This window comes from Peromyscus maniculatus, chromosome 20 (genome assembly GCF_049852395.1).
Source record: "Peromyscus maniculatus bairdii isolate BWxNUB_F1_BW_parent chromosome 20, HU_Pman_BW_mat_3.1, whole genome shotgun sequence".
Taxonomy (NCBI): domain Eukaryota; kingdom Metazoa; phylum Chordata; class Mammalia; order Rodentia; family Cricetidae; genus Peromyscus; species Peromyscus maniculatus.
Genome location: NC_134871.1, coordinates 51,330,357 through 51,345,008, shown reverse-complemented (window position 1 = coordinate 51,345,008; position 14,652 = coordinate 51,330,357). Strand labels below are relative to the sequence as shown.

General features: G+C 54.4%; 1 protein-coding gene across 1 annotated transcript; it reads right to left on the bottom strand.

Moving 5' to 3' along the window:
- Positions 1–47: 47 nt before the first annotated feature.
- Csdc2 (cold shock domain containing C2) lies at positions 48–13,555 on the bottom strand. Its single transcript, XM_015998757.3, has 4 exons — positions 13,345–13,555; positions 3,657–3,958; positions 2,299–2,421; positions 48–1,931 (listed from the first exon to the last, which is right to left on the bottom strand). The coding sequence occupies exons 2-4, from the start codon at positions 3,833–3,835 to the stop codon at positions 1,769–1,771; spliced, it is 465 nt and encodes a 154-aa protein (XP_015854243.1). The 5' UTR covers positions 3,836–3,958; positions 13,345–13,555; the 3' UTR covers positions 48–1,768.
- Positions 13,556–14,652: the final 1,097 nt, after the last annotated feature.

The following is a 14,652-nucleotide window of genomic DNA, read 5'->3' as shown; positions in this document are numbered from 1 at the left end:
AGCCCCTTCCCCAAGAACCCTCACACACAGGCAGCCCGGGCGCAGGGTGGGTCACAGTTCAGTTTATTGCCAGTGTTAGGAGGAATGGGGAGTCCGTGGCTGGGGTCTGGGTGGAGAGGTTTCTGACTCGCCACTGCGGGGTCCGAGAGTAGAGAGGAGACCTGGTGCCCCTTGCCAGTCAGGCAGCCTCAGGCTGACGTCTGGAGAGGACCTGCTCACAGGAGGAAGGCCTAGGTGGCCCTGAGGCCCACCTGCACCAGCAAGTTCCCTGTCAAGGATCTGCCTGTCTCTGTCACCCAGTGCTAGGTTACAGGCATGTTGGGGATTTGAACTCGGGTCCTCAAGCTTGCAGAGGACAGTTCTCCAGGGACAGGCCTTGCTGGAGAAGCCTAGTTCACAGTGGGGTGTCAGGTAGGTAGATCTTTTCCAGTGTGAGGTTCTAGGCTGCTGGCCTCGGCAAAGGGTTCTAGGACAAGGTGGGGGTACAAACACCCCAAATGACTACCCTGTGGTCCCGGAGCTACAAGGCCACCTAGACAATCACTGACCCCTTCATCCTGGACATCTAGGCCCACATTGTACTTGCAGACTGGGTCTCATAAGGGTCGCTGTTGTAGCAGGCCCTTCTTGGGTCTGTGATCCCACCTATCTTCATGTTAGGTAATGGGCTCTCTAGAAGGGATACATCTTAGCCCCAGAGGGACTCCAGGTAAGAGGGGCAGTCACACTTGAGGAATGGATGAGATAAGAGGCAGCTCAGCTACTGACCTGTCAGGGATCTATAGGAGCCATTGTATAGCTTTGGGAAGAGGGTCTAATTGGGGGCGGCGGGGGGCGGGGGCAAGGCCAGTGGTCTCCCTGGCTGAGGACCATTCTTGCGGGTGCCTGGACCTGGCCTTGCCTGGGGTAACATGTCAGTCCGCTGCTGCACCCTCCGCCGCTGTCATGGCCAGCACTGGGCAGGGCATCCACAGAGTTTGCGGGATGGAAAGGATGGTTCTGCCCGAGCTGGAGGAAACCATGTCCCCAGCTCACCTTGGGGAGGGAATGAGCTTGGCTCCCCCAGCTCGGGGAGGAACCTAGGTCCGTGGGATTCCAAAGAGCCTCTGCTGGCTGAGGAGGGAGGACTGGTCTGCGACAGGAGCACCTACGTTTCCTCCTGCTCCCGGCTCTGTCCTCTCCAGGCCACTGAAAGGACGGGTCCGGGAGATGAGCTGGGTTATGGCAGGGGCTGGCCCTGAACCTCCGTGTTTTGCCTTCTTGCTAAAGTTGGAGGCCCCTGCAAAGCACTCAGAGGCCTGGCTCCTCAAAGGAAGGGTCCAGGCCAGAGCAGACACCCAGGTCCGGCACAGGAGACGGGCGCTCAAGCAGACAGGACTAGGTACCGGACTGAGTGGGTCTGAGGACAGCAAGGAACAGGCTCATAGGAGAGGGGTCTCCCTGGCTTCTCAGGGACACGACACAGACCCACAGAGACTCAGTGTATAGATAAGTGGGCAGGAGGGCGAGAAGGTCCTGTGTTTCCGTGGCAGGGTTGGAGGAACAGGCCAAGGCAGAACTAACTGGTGGCTGCGCTCCATCCAGCCCTAGGCCGGATCACACAAGTCGTGGGTCACAGGTGGGTAGAAGCACACATTCACGGCCACAAGCACGGACGGACAGACAGACAAACGAGTACACCCAAGGGCTGGTCAGCAGCACACTGGGAGCACAGAGCTGGCTGCTGCCTGCCTCCTCGTGGGGGATAACCCCACACACACACACCTGCCTAGGATCCCACAACCTGGCCAGACCATGTCTCGTGGGGAGTGTGGGGGGCCAACTGGGTGAGCACCACCTCTACAGCCTGAAACTTCTGGTTCTTGGGTGGGATGGGACACATCTTGTAGGTCACCTCATCGCCTTCCACGGGGACATACTCCCCCTCGATGCTGGTGGACAGAAGGGGAAGGATTGCATCAGCAGACCAGTCCCCAGAGAGCACTGTGGCTCTTAGCCTCCCTAGACCAGGGACCCTCCAACTTCTCAGAGCCCTCATTTTCTAAGCTGTCAAAAAACAGTCTGGGAAATCCCTCTGGGGACTGAGGGAAGCAGGTCTGGCTCTCAGGACTCCCACTATCTTAGCCTAGGACCCCAGGGCCTCAGCAGTAACTACCAGGGTTTTGGAGACTACCTGCTGATCCCTAACTGACCCCAGCCCACCCCGTGTCTTAGCACTCCTCGGAGCAGGAGAGCCAGCAGGAACACCCCCCTCCGCAGCTAGGGGAGGGCCCGGTGAGGGGAGTAGAGAGGACTCACTCAGAAACATGCACGAAGATGTCCTCGGAGCCGTTCTCCGGGGTGATGAAGCCATGGCCTTGTGAGCGTGAGAACTGCTTACAGACGCCCTTGAACACGGGGCCAGCTGAGGCCCGAGCTGTCCTGGGGAGAGGGTAGGGGATTGGAGCTGTGGCCTGGAGAGCCTGTTCTTGGATGGACACACACACACACCCCAACAATACTGCCATGGGGCAGATAACAGAGACTGGGGCCCAGGGCAGGGTGACGGCCTGCCCAGTGTCTCAGTGTAGTGTACAAAAACATCTGGTTCCTTGTCAGTGCCCCTCCATCCAGATGTTTAGACTTTCATGGCTTCCACTTGGAAGATTTCTGAGTGAAGCTAGGGGTGTAGTTCGGTGGTGGATGGTTTGCTTGCCATGTGTAAGGCTCAGGCTCCATCCTCAGAACCAATGAATTAATTAAAGAAAAAACTAAAACCAAGAGGCACCTCACCATCTCGTGGCAGCTGAGCAGTGCCGGTCATTAATTCTCATGTGCTATTTATTAAGTATCTGCTCTGACCTTGGGTCAGACCCAGGACAGTGCACACTTGCTATCTATCCAGAGTAGTAACGATAATAAAAACCTTGCAGCCAGGCACAGGAGCGCATGCCTACAACCCCCAGCATTCAGAAATCGGGAGTGAGACAGAGCAGTTCAAAGCCCTGTCTCAAAACAAAAACAGAGATGAGGAGAGAGATGGCCCAGTGGGTAAAATGTACTTGGTGCCAAGACTGACCACCTGAGTTTGAACCCCCGAACCCACATGGTGGAAGGAGAGAACCCGCTCCTGACACGTGGTCCTCTGACCTCCACACACACGGGCTGTGGTAGGTACACACGCACACCACCAACAGTGATCAATGTAAAGCCCTTTGGCTCCCACAAACCCTCCCCACCTGACCTCACGCAGTCACCTCCCGAGGCCCGAGACTGGTCCCTGGCAATCCACTGTCCTCCCCTAAAGGTTCACTGTACCCCAATCCTGCAACACTCAAGTCCACTTTATTTATTTTATTCTTGAGACGGCCTCACTGTGTATCTCTGGGCTCTGTATCTCAAGTCCCTTTCCCCTGATGAATCTTCAAACTCAGCTAGGATGTCCTCACTCACTGCACCCCAGGCTAAGTCCTTACCTAGTGTTCAAAACCCCTCTGAACGGAAGACGTGGCTTATTCATTCATCCCTTAAGCTCCAGTCACAGCTCAGTCACGGGATGGAGTGAGTGAAGGGACTCCGAAGTCACTGGAAGGTGACACAGCTTCCTGGGAGGACAGGAAGGCTTGGCCCTGGCCTGGAGAAAGTTCAGAGGACCTAGGGGAGGGGCGGGTACTCACGCCGAGTATGTCCTGGTCCTTTTGGTAGGCAGAGGGCTGGGCAGGTCCCGAGGGGCGATGCCACCACCGCGTTCCCAGATCCGGCTGCCCTCCCTGTGGAAGGGGAACGTGGGCCAGACAGGAGACTTGGGGGAATGGAGAGGTGGGACCACTGGGGGTGATGTAGGCTCGGATGTCATGGTGGGGCCAGCAGGAGAGCCTGGTGGGCTCTGGGGCACGGGGGCCGGTGAAAGACTCTGGCGTCCTTGCGGGCAGGGCCCGGCCTTGCCCTGCTCAGTGGCCTCACCAGCTGTGGACTCCGTCTACAAGAGAAGAGAGAAACAGCGAAATGCAGCCCGGGAACAGCTCTGGGTACTGGACACAAGTTGAGAGGACTGTTGAGGCCAGCCACTCCCAAAGACACCCGCAGCCCCACCCTGCCTCAGTATCCCCACCAGGAAGACAAAATCATCACAGCTCAGCGCCTCTGAGGCTATGGCTTTAAGCCGAACCACCAAACGAAAAGAAGGGATTGGGGAAGTAGCTCAACTGGTAGCCTGCGTGCCCAGCCAATACCACATAAAACCAGGCACGGGCCTGGCATGGTGGCGCACGCCTTTAATCCCAGCACTCTGGAGGCAGAGGCAGGTGGATCTCTGTGAGTTTGAGGCCAGCCTGGGCTACAGAGTGAGATCCAAGACAGTTAGGGCTATGAAGAGAGACCCTGTCTCAAAAAAAACAAAAAAAGAAAACACACACACACACACACACACACACACACACACACACACACACACACACACAGAGCAGGCATGATGACGCATCTGTTTAATAATCCTGGTTCCAGATTGTTCTGGATTCCACCGTAAGCTTGAAGCCAGCCCCGTCCATATGGGACTCTGTGTCACAACACAAAGCAGAACCTGCTTTAGAATCCCTAAATGCAGCTGGGCACAGTGGCTCACACCTTTAATCCCAGCACTCAGGAGGCAGAGGCAGGTGGAGCTCTGTGAGTTCGAGGCCAACCTGGTCTACAGAGTGAGTTCCAGGACAACCAGAGCTATACAGAGAAACCCTGTCTCAGAAAACAAAACAAAGAATCCCTAGTCCTTCCAGTTTGCAGTTCTATGACTCAGGGGTCTGGAGGTGGGACGTGTGGTGGCCAAGATGTGGCGTACACCTTAGTGGTTTCAAACTCACACACGGCTCTGGGTTCAGATTGTTACCTATGATTTGGTGACCTCCCAGCGGTGCCCACCTGACAAGAAGCGTGGGCTCACCTGGCTGACCGGCCTCAGTCAGTACTCGGGACCTTTGATGTCATGTCCTGCCCTCTGCTGTGGGTAATGCTGGTTCTAGGGAGGTTACCCTGAGGCCCAAACGCCATTCAATAGGCCCAAAACAGGAGCTTGCGAGCACATGGTGAACTCTTGGGAACATGGTCTACTTTTCATTAACCCAGTTTCTGTCTCTCAAAATGAGGTTGAAGGGCTGGAGCTGCAGCTCAGGGGGAGAGCGCTTTCTTAGCACGCTCGGAGCCCTGGGGTCTATCCACCCCGTCAGGTAGGGTGGGGTGGGGGTAAGGAAACAGCCCAGATGCCTACAGGAGACCGGTAATTCCCTAGAGAGGTGGTATCTGCTGAGGGTTCAGTGATAGTTCGTGCCTGTGAGCATCAGTAGATACTGATCTCGTTGCTGGACCAGTGCTACTGTTTACCAAAAAAAAAAAAAAAGTTTTTTTAAGTTATTTCAATGTCTTCCATTGTGACATCTTAGGGCCCGTTACCTTGAAGACCTTGGGAAAATGATGTACCTCTACTGAGGAAAAGACTATAACTCTTTGCATATCCCACTCATTCTTCCTCAAGAGTTTCAGAGTCATGGAGCCTAAGAGATGCCACTGTAGAGACGTGGGGAGAGACAGGTGGCCTGCAGGACTTGGCAGGACCTCAGGGCCAGGAGACCTCAGAGCTGCTACTACGAGCTGCTGACCTTGGGCCTCAGTTCCCTCATCTGTGAAATGGGACTGATGGATGACCCTGGCCCCTCTCACTGGTCATCCTGAAACTTGGCTGAACCTGTAATAGGAAGGCCCTTCTTTAGCTATAGTCACAAAGACAGGAGCAGGGCAGCGTCCCCAATGCCCCAACCCTTTATTCCCTCACTGTATCCTCATTTAAGGAAAAAAACACAAAAGTCTGCTTTTCTGCTAGGGATTAAACTGCCCCTGAGCTGTATCTCTAGCTCTTAGCCGTTTTGTTTGTTTGTTTGGTTTACCAAGACAGGGTTTCCCTGTGTAGCCCTGACTGTCCTGGAACTCACTCTGCAGCCCAGGCTGGCCTTGAACTCAGAGGTCTGTCTGCCTCTGCCTCCCGAGTGCTGGGATTAAAGGCATGAAGAAGATTGGCTCAAAGGTCAGCTACTTTAAGTAAAGCACACGTAGTGCTCTTGCAGAGGCCCCCAGATTGTTTCCAGCACCCACACAGTGGCTCAAACTGTAACTCCAGTTCCAGGGATCTGATGCCCTCTTCTGGTTTTAAAGGGTACTTCACGCACTCGGTGCCTGCACTCATACACTCATGTGCAAAAAAAAGAAACTCGCACATGAATATCAACAGCAGTGCTGTTCACAACAGTCACAACGGCTACCACCGAACACCCCAGGAGCGGATAAAGAAAGGGAAAGCCAACAGCCTGCTCCCTACCAGGATTAGAGCAGAATGTGGCTCCTAAGCAGGCATGAAATACTGCTTCCGGTCACCACACAAATGAACCTTGGGAACACCTCAGAAAAAGCGTCCCCAATAGCACACATCAGGTGGATTTGCTTTCATGGGGCCGGGGTTGGGGGTGGCGGTGTTGACTAATGATAGGTCATTTCTTTTAGGGTGCTGACTACTGAAAAACGTTTATTCGGTAAGCACTGTGGTGACAGTCGGTGAATCCACTGAGCTTTGTGATTTTTTTTTTTTTTTTTTTCCTGATGCTGGGCATGGTTGCCAACTAGGCAAGCTCTCTACCACTGAGCTCCACCCCGATTCCAAGCAAATAAACTGCACAATATGTGAACTGAATCTCAATAAAGCTGTTGCCAGAGATAAGGCAGGCACCAAAGTCCCCAGGATCACCCAGCCGGAGAAGCCCTGGTCCCAGGCCCTGGGTTCCCTCCTGGTGAGGGAGACAGTAGAGAAGACATCCTTGCTTCCTCGGTGGGAACTAGGGCCACCGGACCTTCCCACTACAGTTTCCCAAGCCCTGGTGGTGTGCTGGGCAGTGCAGTGGCAGCTGGCAACGGGAGGTCATTGGGGGATCAGAGGGGAGGAGCCACTGTGGTTACCAAGGAGATGCAGGGGCTGGGGGGGCTGCCCCACCAGCCAGGTGATTGTCGCTGGGGGGTGTGGGCAGCACGCTGAGCTGCCAGTGAGAAGGGAAGGTCACACACTCACTGCCACCCGGGTGAGCAAGCGCTGGAAGAGGCAGCAGCAGCAGGGGGCGGGGGCGGGCCCCCCTCAGGAACCACGGAAAGAGCAAGCCTTCCCAGGGCTCTTCACCCAGGCTGAGAGGGCTGGAGCTGGCTAGAGGCGGTTTCTACTTCAGGAAGCTTCTCCCAAGCCTGGCCTCAGTGACCTAGCTAAGGAGCTGAATGAAAATAGGCCCTCCCTCCTCAGGGGCTCTTCCGAGGTAAATGTAGGGGTGCCATGCAGGTGCTGCACCTGGGAGAATCAGTTCCTTACAGACATGGCTGGTTCCTGACTGGGGGTGCTAGACCAGTCCCCTCTATTCCCCTCCCTCCCTGAAGGACTGTTCCTCTGCTCCTACAGACAGGCCTGGTTCCTGACTGGGGGTGCTAGACCAGTCCCCTCTATTCCCCTCCCTCCCTGAAGGACTGTTCCTCTGCTCCTGGCTGGCTTCCTTGCCCAACAGCTCCCTCTCCTTGGTTTAATTCCTGCCGCGTCCCTTAAGGGCTAATATTATTACCCCACTTTACAGACAAGAAAACTGAGGCTCAGGTTAAATCAATCACGGGCACAGTGTCTGAGGCAAAAATCTAAACCAGGACAGACTGAATCTGGGACTTTGAAATGATGTGTGTGTGTGTGTGTGTGTGTGTGTGTGTGTGTGTGTGTGTGTGTGTGTGTGTGTCACATGATGTGTGTGCATGGGTGTGGTGGCCATGGGTTCATGTTGAATGTCTTCCTCTATTGCTCTCCACTTTGTTTTTCAAAACAGTGCTGCTCTCTCAGCCCAGAGCTCACAGATAGGGTAGCCTGCTGGCCAGTGAACTTCAGGAATCCCCCTGCCTTTACTCTCCAGTGCTGGGTTACAGAGGTATTCTGATGGGCTTGGCTGTTTACAGGGGTGCTGGGGATCAAACTAGGTCGCCCTGTTTGCATGTCAGTTCCTTTATTCAGCCAGCTCTCCCCAGACCCCTTTTTGCTTTTTTTTTTTTTTTTTTTTTTGGTTTTTCGAGACAGGGTTTCTCTGCGTAGCTTTGTGCCTTTCCTGGAGCTCACTTGGTAGCCCAGGCTGGCCTCGAACTCACAGAGATCCACCTGGCTCTGCCTCCCGAGTGCTGGGATTAAAGGCGTGTGCCACCACCACCTGGCCCTTTTTGCTTTTTCTATTTGGAGTTGGGGAGGGTTAGGGTCTCACCATACCAGTTGTCCTGGAACTTCCGACGTAACCCAAACTGGACTAGAATTGACAATCCTCCTGCCTCAGCCTCTCATGTCCTGGGATTATAGGCCTGCTCCACAATGCCTGGCTACTATTACTTTTTCTTTTTCAAGATTTATTTTGCTGGGTGGTAGTGGTGCACGCCTTTAGTCCTAGCACTTGGGAGGTAGAGGCTGGGGGAATCTCTGTGATTTTGAGGCCAGCCTAATCTACAAAGCAAGTTCCAGGACAGCTAAGACTATTACACGGAGAAACCTTGTTCCAAAAAAATTTCTTTAAAAATAATTTTATTGGCTGGTTGGTGGTGGCACACACCTTTGATCCCAGCACCCTGGAGGCAGAGACAGGCAGATCTCTGAGTTCAAGAACAGCCTGGGCTACAGAGTGAGTTCCAGGACAGTCAGGGCTACACAGAGAAATCATGTCTCAAAACAACCAAAAAAAAATTATTTTATTGGGCTGGAGAGATGGCTCAGAGGTTAAGAGCACCGACTGCTCTTCCAGAGGTCCTGAGTTCAATTCCCAGCACCCACATGGTGGCTCACAACCATCTGTAATGAGATCTGGCACCCTCTTCTGTATATATAATAAATACATCTTTAAAAAATTATTTTATTATTTTCAATTACATGTATATATGTGTGTATTTGTGTATGTGTCATGTATAAGTGCAGATGCCTAAAGAGTGCAGAAGAGGACACTGGGCCCTCTAGAGGTGGAGTGACAGGCAGTGTGAGACTCACAACATGGACTCTAGGAACTCAGGTCCTCTGGAAGAGCAGCAACCTCTCCCAGCACTTGGGAGGCCTAGGGCAGGCAGATCTCTGAGTTTGAGGCCAGCCTGGTCTACCTAGCTTATTCCAGGACAGGCAGGGGCCACACAGAGAAACCCTGTCCTGAAAAGCCATAAGTAAACAAATAAATAAATATTTTAAATTTTATTTGTTTGTTTTGTATGTACGTGTTAATATGCATACATGTGTGCAGTATCCAGAAAGGCCAGAAGGGGGCATCAGATTCCCTTGGAGCTAGAGTTACAGGTGATGTGCTGGGCACCAGACTCAAGTCCCCTACCAGAGCAGCAAGTGCTTTTAGTGGATCAGCCATTGGTCCAGCTCCTCAACACGCAGTCCTGTGACCAAGGATGAACTTTGGACCCTCTGAGTACTGGGATTGCAGGCTTGAGCAGTGATGCTCTGGTTTGCTCGTCGGGGCTCTAACCTCTCTGGGACCAGAAAGGGACCTGGTTGGAAAAGCTATAGGTCACCTAGAGAGCCCAGGGAGATGAGAAGAAAATGCAGAGCCAGCCTGCAGCTTGGACTCTGTCTCCAGAATATTGATGCAGGAAGGGACAAGTAGCATCAAGGCTTTCATTGTTTGGATGCCAGTACGCTATGCAAAAAGCCTTTTGGGTTGTTTTGGTTTGGTGTTTTGTTTTACATTCTTTTATTTCTTGGGGTACTGGAGACTGAAGCAGGTCTTAAGTAGTCAAGTCTAGCCTCGAACTCCTAATCTTCTGGGTTATTATAGGTATCGTCATCACACCTAGCCTATGTGGGACTGGGGATAAAACCCAGGACCTCATCCAGGCCGGGCAATGTGAGATCCAGAACCTGACCCACCAGGAACAGGCATGTCCTTGGCCATGCACGGTGGCTCTGGCCCACCACATGGCTCTCCATTCCCCCGGATGAAATCCAAACTAACAGACTACTTCTGCAGTGGTGGGACCAGAGAGGAGAAGCCAAAGAACCCTCAGGACTGTTTGGAGCTAACCTAAGGTGTGATACAGTGTCACGGGGCCATAGCACTCAGGACAGTGAGTCAGCCCTGGCAAGAGGTGACTAGAGCCAGCTGGAACTTGGCTCCAGTTCTCAGACCATCCCTCCTAAAAACTCCCTCCTAAAAACTGGGGTACAAGTGGATGTCTTGACAGTGAGAATCCCCCTTCAGTGTGGGCGCCTCAGTGAAAGCAAGTGGCTCCCCCATCCGCACTGTGTGACCTGGGACAGGCAGCCGTCACTCACTCTCTGGGCTTCACCTTTATCCCTAGACACATGAATCATTGCTGATCCAGATGCCCAATGAAGGCCAGGCCAACTCTCCTCTGAGGTTAAATACTCACGTGGGCATACACAAAGAGGCGGTTCCCAACCCACGTCCTACAAAATCTACCCACGCACGCACGCACACAAGTACACACACACACTCTATCTCTCACACTCTGAAACGGATTGAGAAACACTGGGGCAGTCTGCACAGCGGAGGCAGCCTTGACCATAGAGGGTCCCCATCTAGTGTAGAATTTGAGACTCCCTGGCTAGACTTCCTGCCGCAAGTCTCTGCCACCTGTCAGGCTCCTGTGCCATTTGTGCCTCATAAGAAGCCTAAATAGTAATTACCACCAACGTACCCATTCCTCAGAAGAGTAAACCAAGGCCCAGAAGGGTGAAGAGACTCACGGAAGTCACCCAGCTGGCCCAGCAGCCCTCTTGAGCCCTGGAGAGGTGTGAAGCCAAGGCAAGGTGAAAAAACCCTCAATTCCCTGGACAAAACTTCCCCACCTCCAGCCTCCCCCAGAGAATGATGTACAGGGCCAGAGAAGAACTGGGGAGCCAGGATTTGGGGTTCTATTTCTGGTGTTGTGCTGACTCAGACCATGACCTTGGGTGAATCACTCACCAACTCTGTGAGGCTTAAAAACAACTCCCCCAATAAAAGCGTTCCCGCCCCAAGTCCCCATTATGGGGGCGCCACTAGGGAGGAATGGGTACATCTGTTTAAAAATAGAAAGGCAGGGAACACAAGGTAGGTGGTGGAGGAGCTGGTTGGATGTCTTAGGCTTGTCCGTGGTGCTGGGTCCTGGGAAGGTGACAATAACCTTGAGACCACCTACCTGGCTCCTCCCTCCCCCAGCTCCTCCCTCAGACACTCCTTAAAACACATCAGGGCCAAAAGCTGCTCTTGCAGCTGGAGGTGACCTAGTTAAACCTGATTCCTTCTTTCCCTCCATGCTGTGTGTGTGTGTGTGTGTGTGTGTGTGTGTGTGTGTGTGTGTGTGTGTGTGTGTGTGTAAGGTGCTGTCCCAGCCGATACTAAAGACTAATGACTGAAGTGACCCTCTACTCTACTCCTGGTCACATGTCCAGGCAGCTCTGGGGCTGTTGTTCCTAAGGCTTTGGGCTTCTCTGGCATTATTCGGGGAAGGGAAGCCGGGATATCACCTAGAACCAAGTTCACAGACAAGCTCCACCTCTCCCTGACTGTGTGAGCCTAAGCAAGTCACCTTCCCATTCTGCCCCCCCCCCAGGATCATACTGTCCAAAGTCACACTTAGTGGCCGAGTGGGGATGCTCAGTGTGGTCACTGTTAAGTCACCCCCTGCCAGGTCACTGTCGTTTCCTGGGGAGGGATGTGTGCAGGCCCCACCCCCTGATTTCAATCCCTCACCTGGCTGTGGGTGTCCCCCAAGCTGCCTGCCCACAGGGCTCTGGGTCCTGGACACCAAGCTTGTGACTAGTGATCGTGACCAGCTGTTAGGTCCAGAGCACCCTCTGCTGGGTATCACCTGTAAAGGGTGGGCGCACTTAGGGTGGGTGGGGGCACTCTGTCTTTGGCTGGCTGGCAAAGAACCCTACTCCATCATCTTTCCATCCCTCTGGATCCTTGAGGGCCACTAGGGAGCCCCCTCCCTAGCCAATAGGCATCTTCAAACCTCTCGTTCAGCTGTCTGTCCCCAGGCCTGGGACAAACTGGTGTGTTCTCCCGGGACCCTTTGCCGCTGGCTTCTGTTTGCACTGTTTGTGTTTTTTGAAGGTGGGGCCAGTCAGACAAGGATAGAAAAGAGGTGTTTTTGGAGAAGACTTCAAGGCAATGTGGGGCAAGAATGGGAGGAGACACTCAGAATCCAAACACTCGCATCCAGAGACCTCTGGGATGGAGTCAGGTTTGGGAAAGAGCCCCACCCCCCAACCCTACCCCCACCCCCTGCCCCACAAGGCCTGGAAATCTTCCTTCCCAGGGAAAGGCCCTGACTGGATGGCATCCAGGCAACCAGTGCCAGGCTGTCAGAGAGGGCACCCACCCCCCACCAGGCACACGTCCTTCTCCCCTCCCCCAGCCCCAGCGGATGCAGCAGTTCACACTCTGGATTTATTATTGTTCTCAGTCCTGTCCCCCTCCCCCTCGGGAAGAGCCTGCAGCCTGGCAGCCTGGCAGGAACCTGCTGTCTCCTTGTGGGTGCCAGCATCGCACCTTATCTCCACTCAGTCTCCTTGGGTCAGGGTCAGACCACTCAGGGGCTCGATGCCAGCCAAGGCCAACCTGAGTCCTTGCATCCCACAGCAAGGGTGGCCCAGCCAGCCTGTCACCCCTGCCCTACAGTGGGCTGTACCCAGGCAAAGGGGGAGGTCAGAGCTAGCCCAGCAAGCATGCAGGGGGTGGGGGAGCAGGGACTCAGTGGGGTGGCATAAAAGCAAAAATAACACGGGGCCATCCCTCCAGCCAGTTGACACAATTATCTCTACCATGCTCGGGGAAAATAGAGTGAGGAGGAGACAGCTGCTCTGGGACCCTTGCCTGCCTCGGGCGGTTCCTCTCCTCTGCCCTGGCCCCGGTGCAGATTCCAGGGGCAAGATCCAGCAGTGCTCCGGACTGGTCTTTTAGGGTCTGGAGGGAGCCATGGCTTTCCCTCACTCAGTCCGCAGACTGGAGGCTGCGGCTTGGCAGGAAGCAGCAGTTATCTGCCTCTGAACCCAGACAGAGTCCCAGACACAGGCATTCACACGCATTCAGACGCGGGGGGGACCACTCCGCCTGCCTCGGCTTTTCCCAAGGGTCAAGGGGAGAGAAGGGAAGGGCGGTGGGCTCCTCCGCATCCCGAGGATCCTCTGAGCAGAGCTGGGGCTGGTCCAGCTCCGACCTTTCCAGCCTCACTCCACACACCCTTTCTTGGCACCCACCGCCCTCGCCCCTGCCTCTGCCACAGTTTCCATCACAAGCTTCCTTCAGGTCCCCCGGGACTGCCCCTTACCTCGCCCTGGCAGCTGGGGCCAGGCACTGCCTCCTGTAGTGGGCAGCACCTATCTCTGGACCGCGGAGCTGGCTGGCAAGGCTCACGTCTGGATGATGCACTCCGTGGCGTGTGTGTGTGTGTGTGTGTGTGTGTGTGTGTGTGTGTGGTGTGTGTGTGCAGGAGGCACCTCGGCCCCTCACTCACTCACACACGCCTTCCTGCTGACGTCAGGATATGCTGGAGGGAGGGACCGGGATAGGATGGGAATTTGTACTCCCGGCTTAAAGGGACACTAGGCTGTCTCCTCTCTGGCCCAGACATCACCTCCTGAGCCAGGCGAGTGCTGGGTGAGTGAGTGAGTGGCTAAGCTGCGTGGTCGCTCTGAGCTTTAACGCTTCCTGTTTTGGAAAGTGGCTTTTATTGCTGGACCAAGGTATAATTAGCCCCACCAGGTCAGGGTAGCTGCTGAGGAATGAATGCAGAGGAGGAGCTAGAGACAGCAGGAACTTTGAGGTGCAGAGGGGTGCTTATGTGCATGTGTTCATACGGGGAGGTCCCGCAGGGTTGGGGGATGTGTCCTGGAGAAGGGAGGGGGCCAGAGGAGAGGGGAGACCCTCTAGGAATAAACCAGGTTCCTAGGGACTCCAAGACATTCCATCTCCTCCCACCCCCCACCCCCTACCTCCGCCCAGTCTCAGACTGACCCCAGCAGCTGGTGCTGCGCTCTGTCCTCTCAGAGGAGCTGAGCTTTCCAGTGAAGAATGTGGTCAAATCTCTCTGGCATACAAAGGTTCTCGGGAGGGGCTGCTGAAGCCAGTGGAAGCGGAGTCTAAAAGAGTAATGAGTGTCTCTCTGTTTCCTACACACACACACACACACACACACACACACACACATACACAGCGTCAGGGAGGCTCCTAGAAGAGGGGCCAGACTCAGCAGATTCAGTCCAAGCAGTTTAGTTCTGGGGTCTCACTTCAGACAGTCCTGGGTTTGACTCTCAGACCCTAGGCAACTCCTTTAGAACTCTGTCTATGAGCTCAGGGCCAGGCTGCAAGAGGCATCCATAAGGGGCTTCTCTGCCTCCTTCCGGTCGCCTCTCCTCAACTTCAGCTTAGAAAGAAGTCTTCTCTGGTGTCAATTTAGTACTACTGAGTCACAAGGAGGGGCCCTGCGAGCTGGCACAGACGGATAAGTCCCAGCCCTTGGGAGGGTGAGGCTGAAAGATTACAAGTTTGAGTCTACCCTGGGCTACCTAGAGAGACCCTGTCTCAAACAAACAAACAAACAAACAACACCAACAGACGTACTAGTATGTACCTGTGA

What these genes read in the sequence shown, in the direction of transcription:
- Csdc2 (XM_015998757.3), bottom strand. Translation starts at nt 3,835, where the DNA reads ATGACATCCGAGCCTACATCACCCCCAGTGGTCCCACCTCTCCATTCC. An exon ending in AGGACCAGGACATACTCGGC is followed by an intron (nt 2,422 to 3,656) that starts GTGAGTACCCGC and finishes CCCTCTCCCCAG; the next exon opens with GACAGCTCGGGCCTCAGCTG. An exon ending in ATCTTCGTGCATGTTTCTGA is followed by an intron (nt 1,932 to 2,298) that starts GTGAGTCCTCTC and finishes TCTGTCCACCAG; the next exon opens with CATCGAGGGGGAGTATGTCC.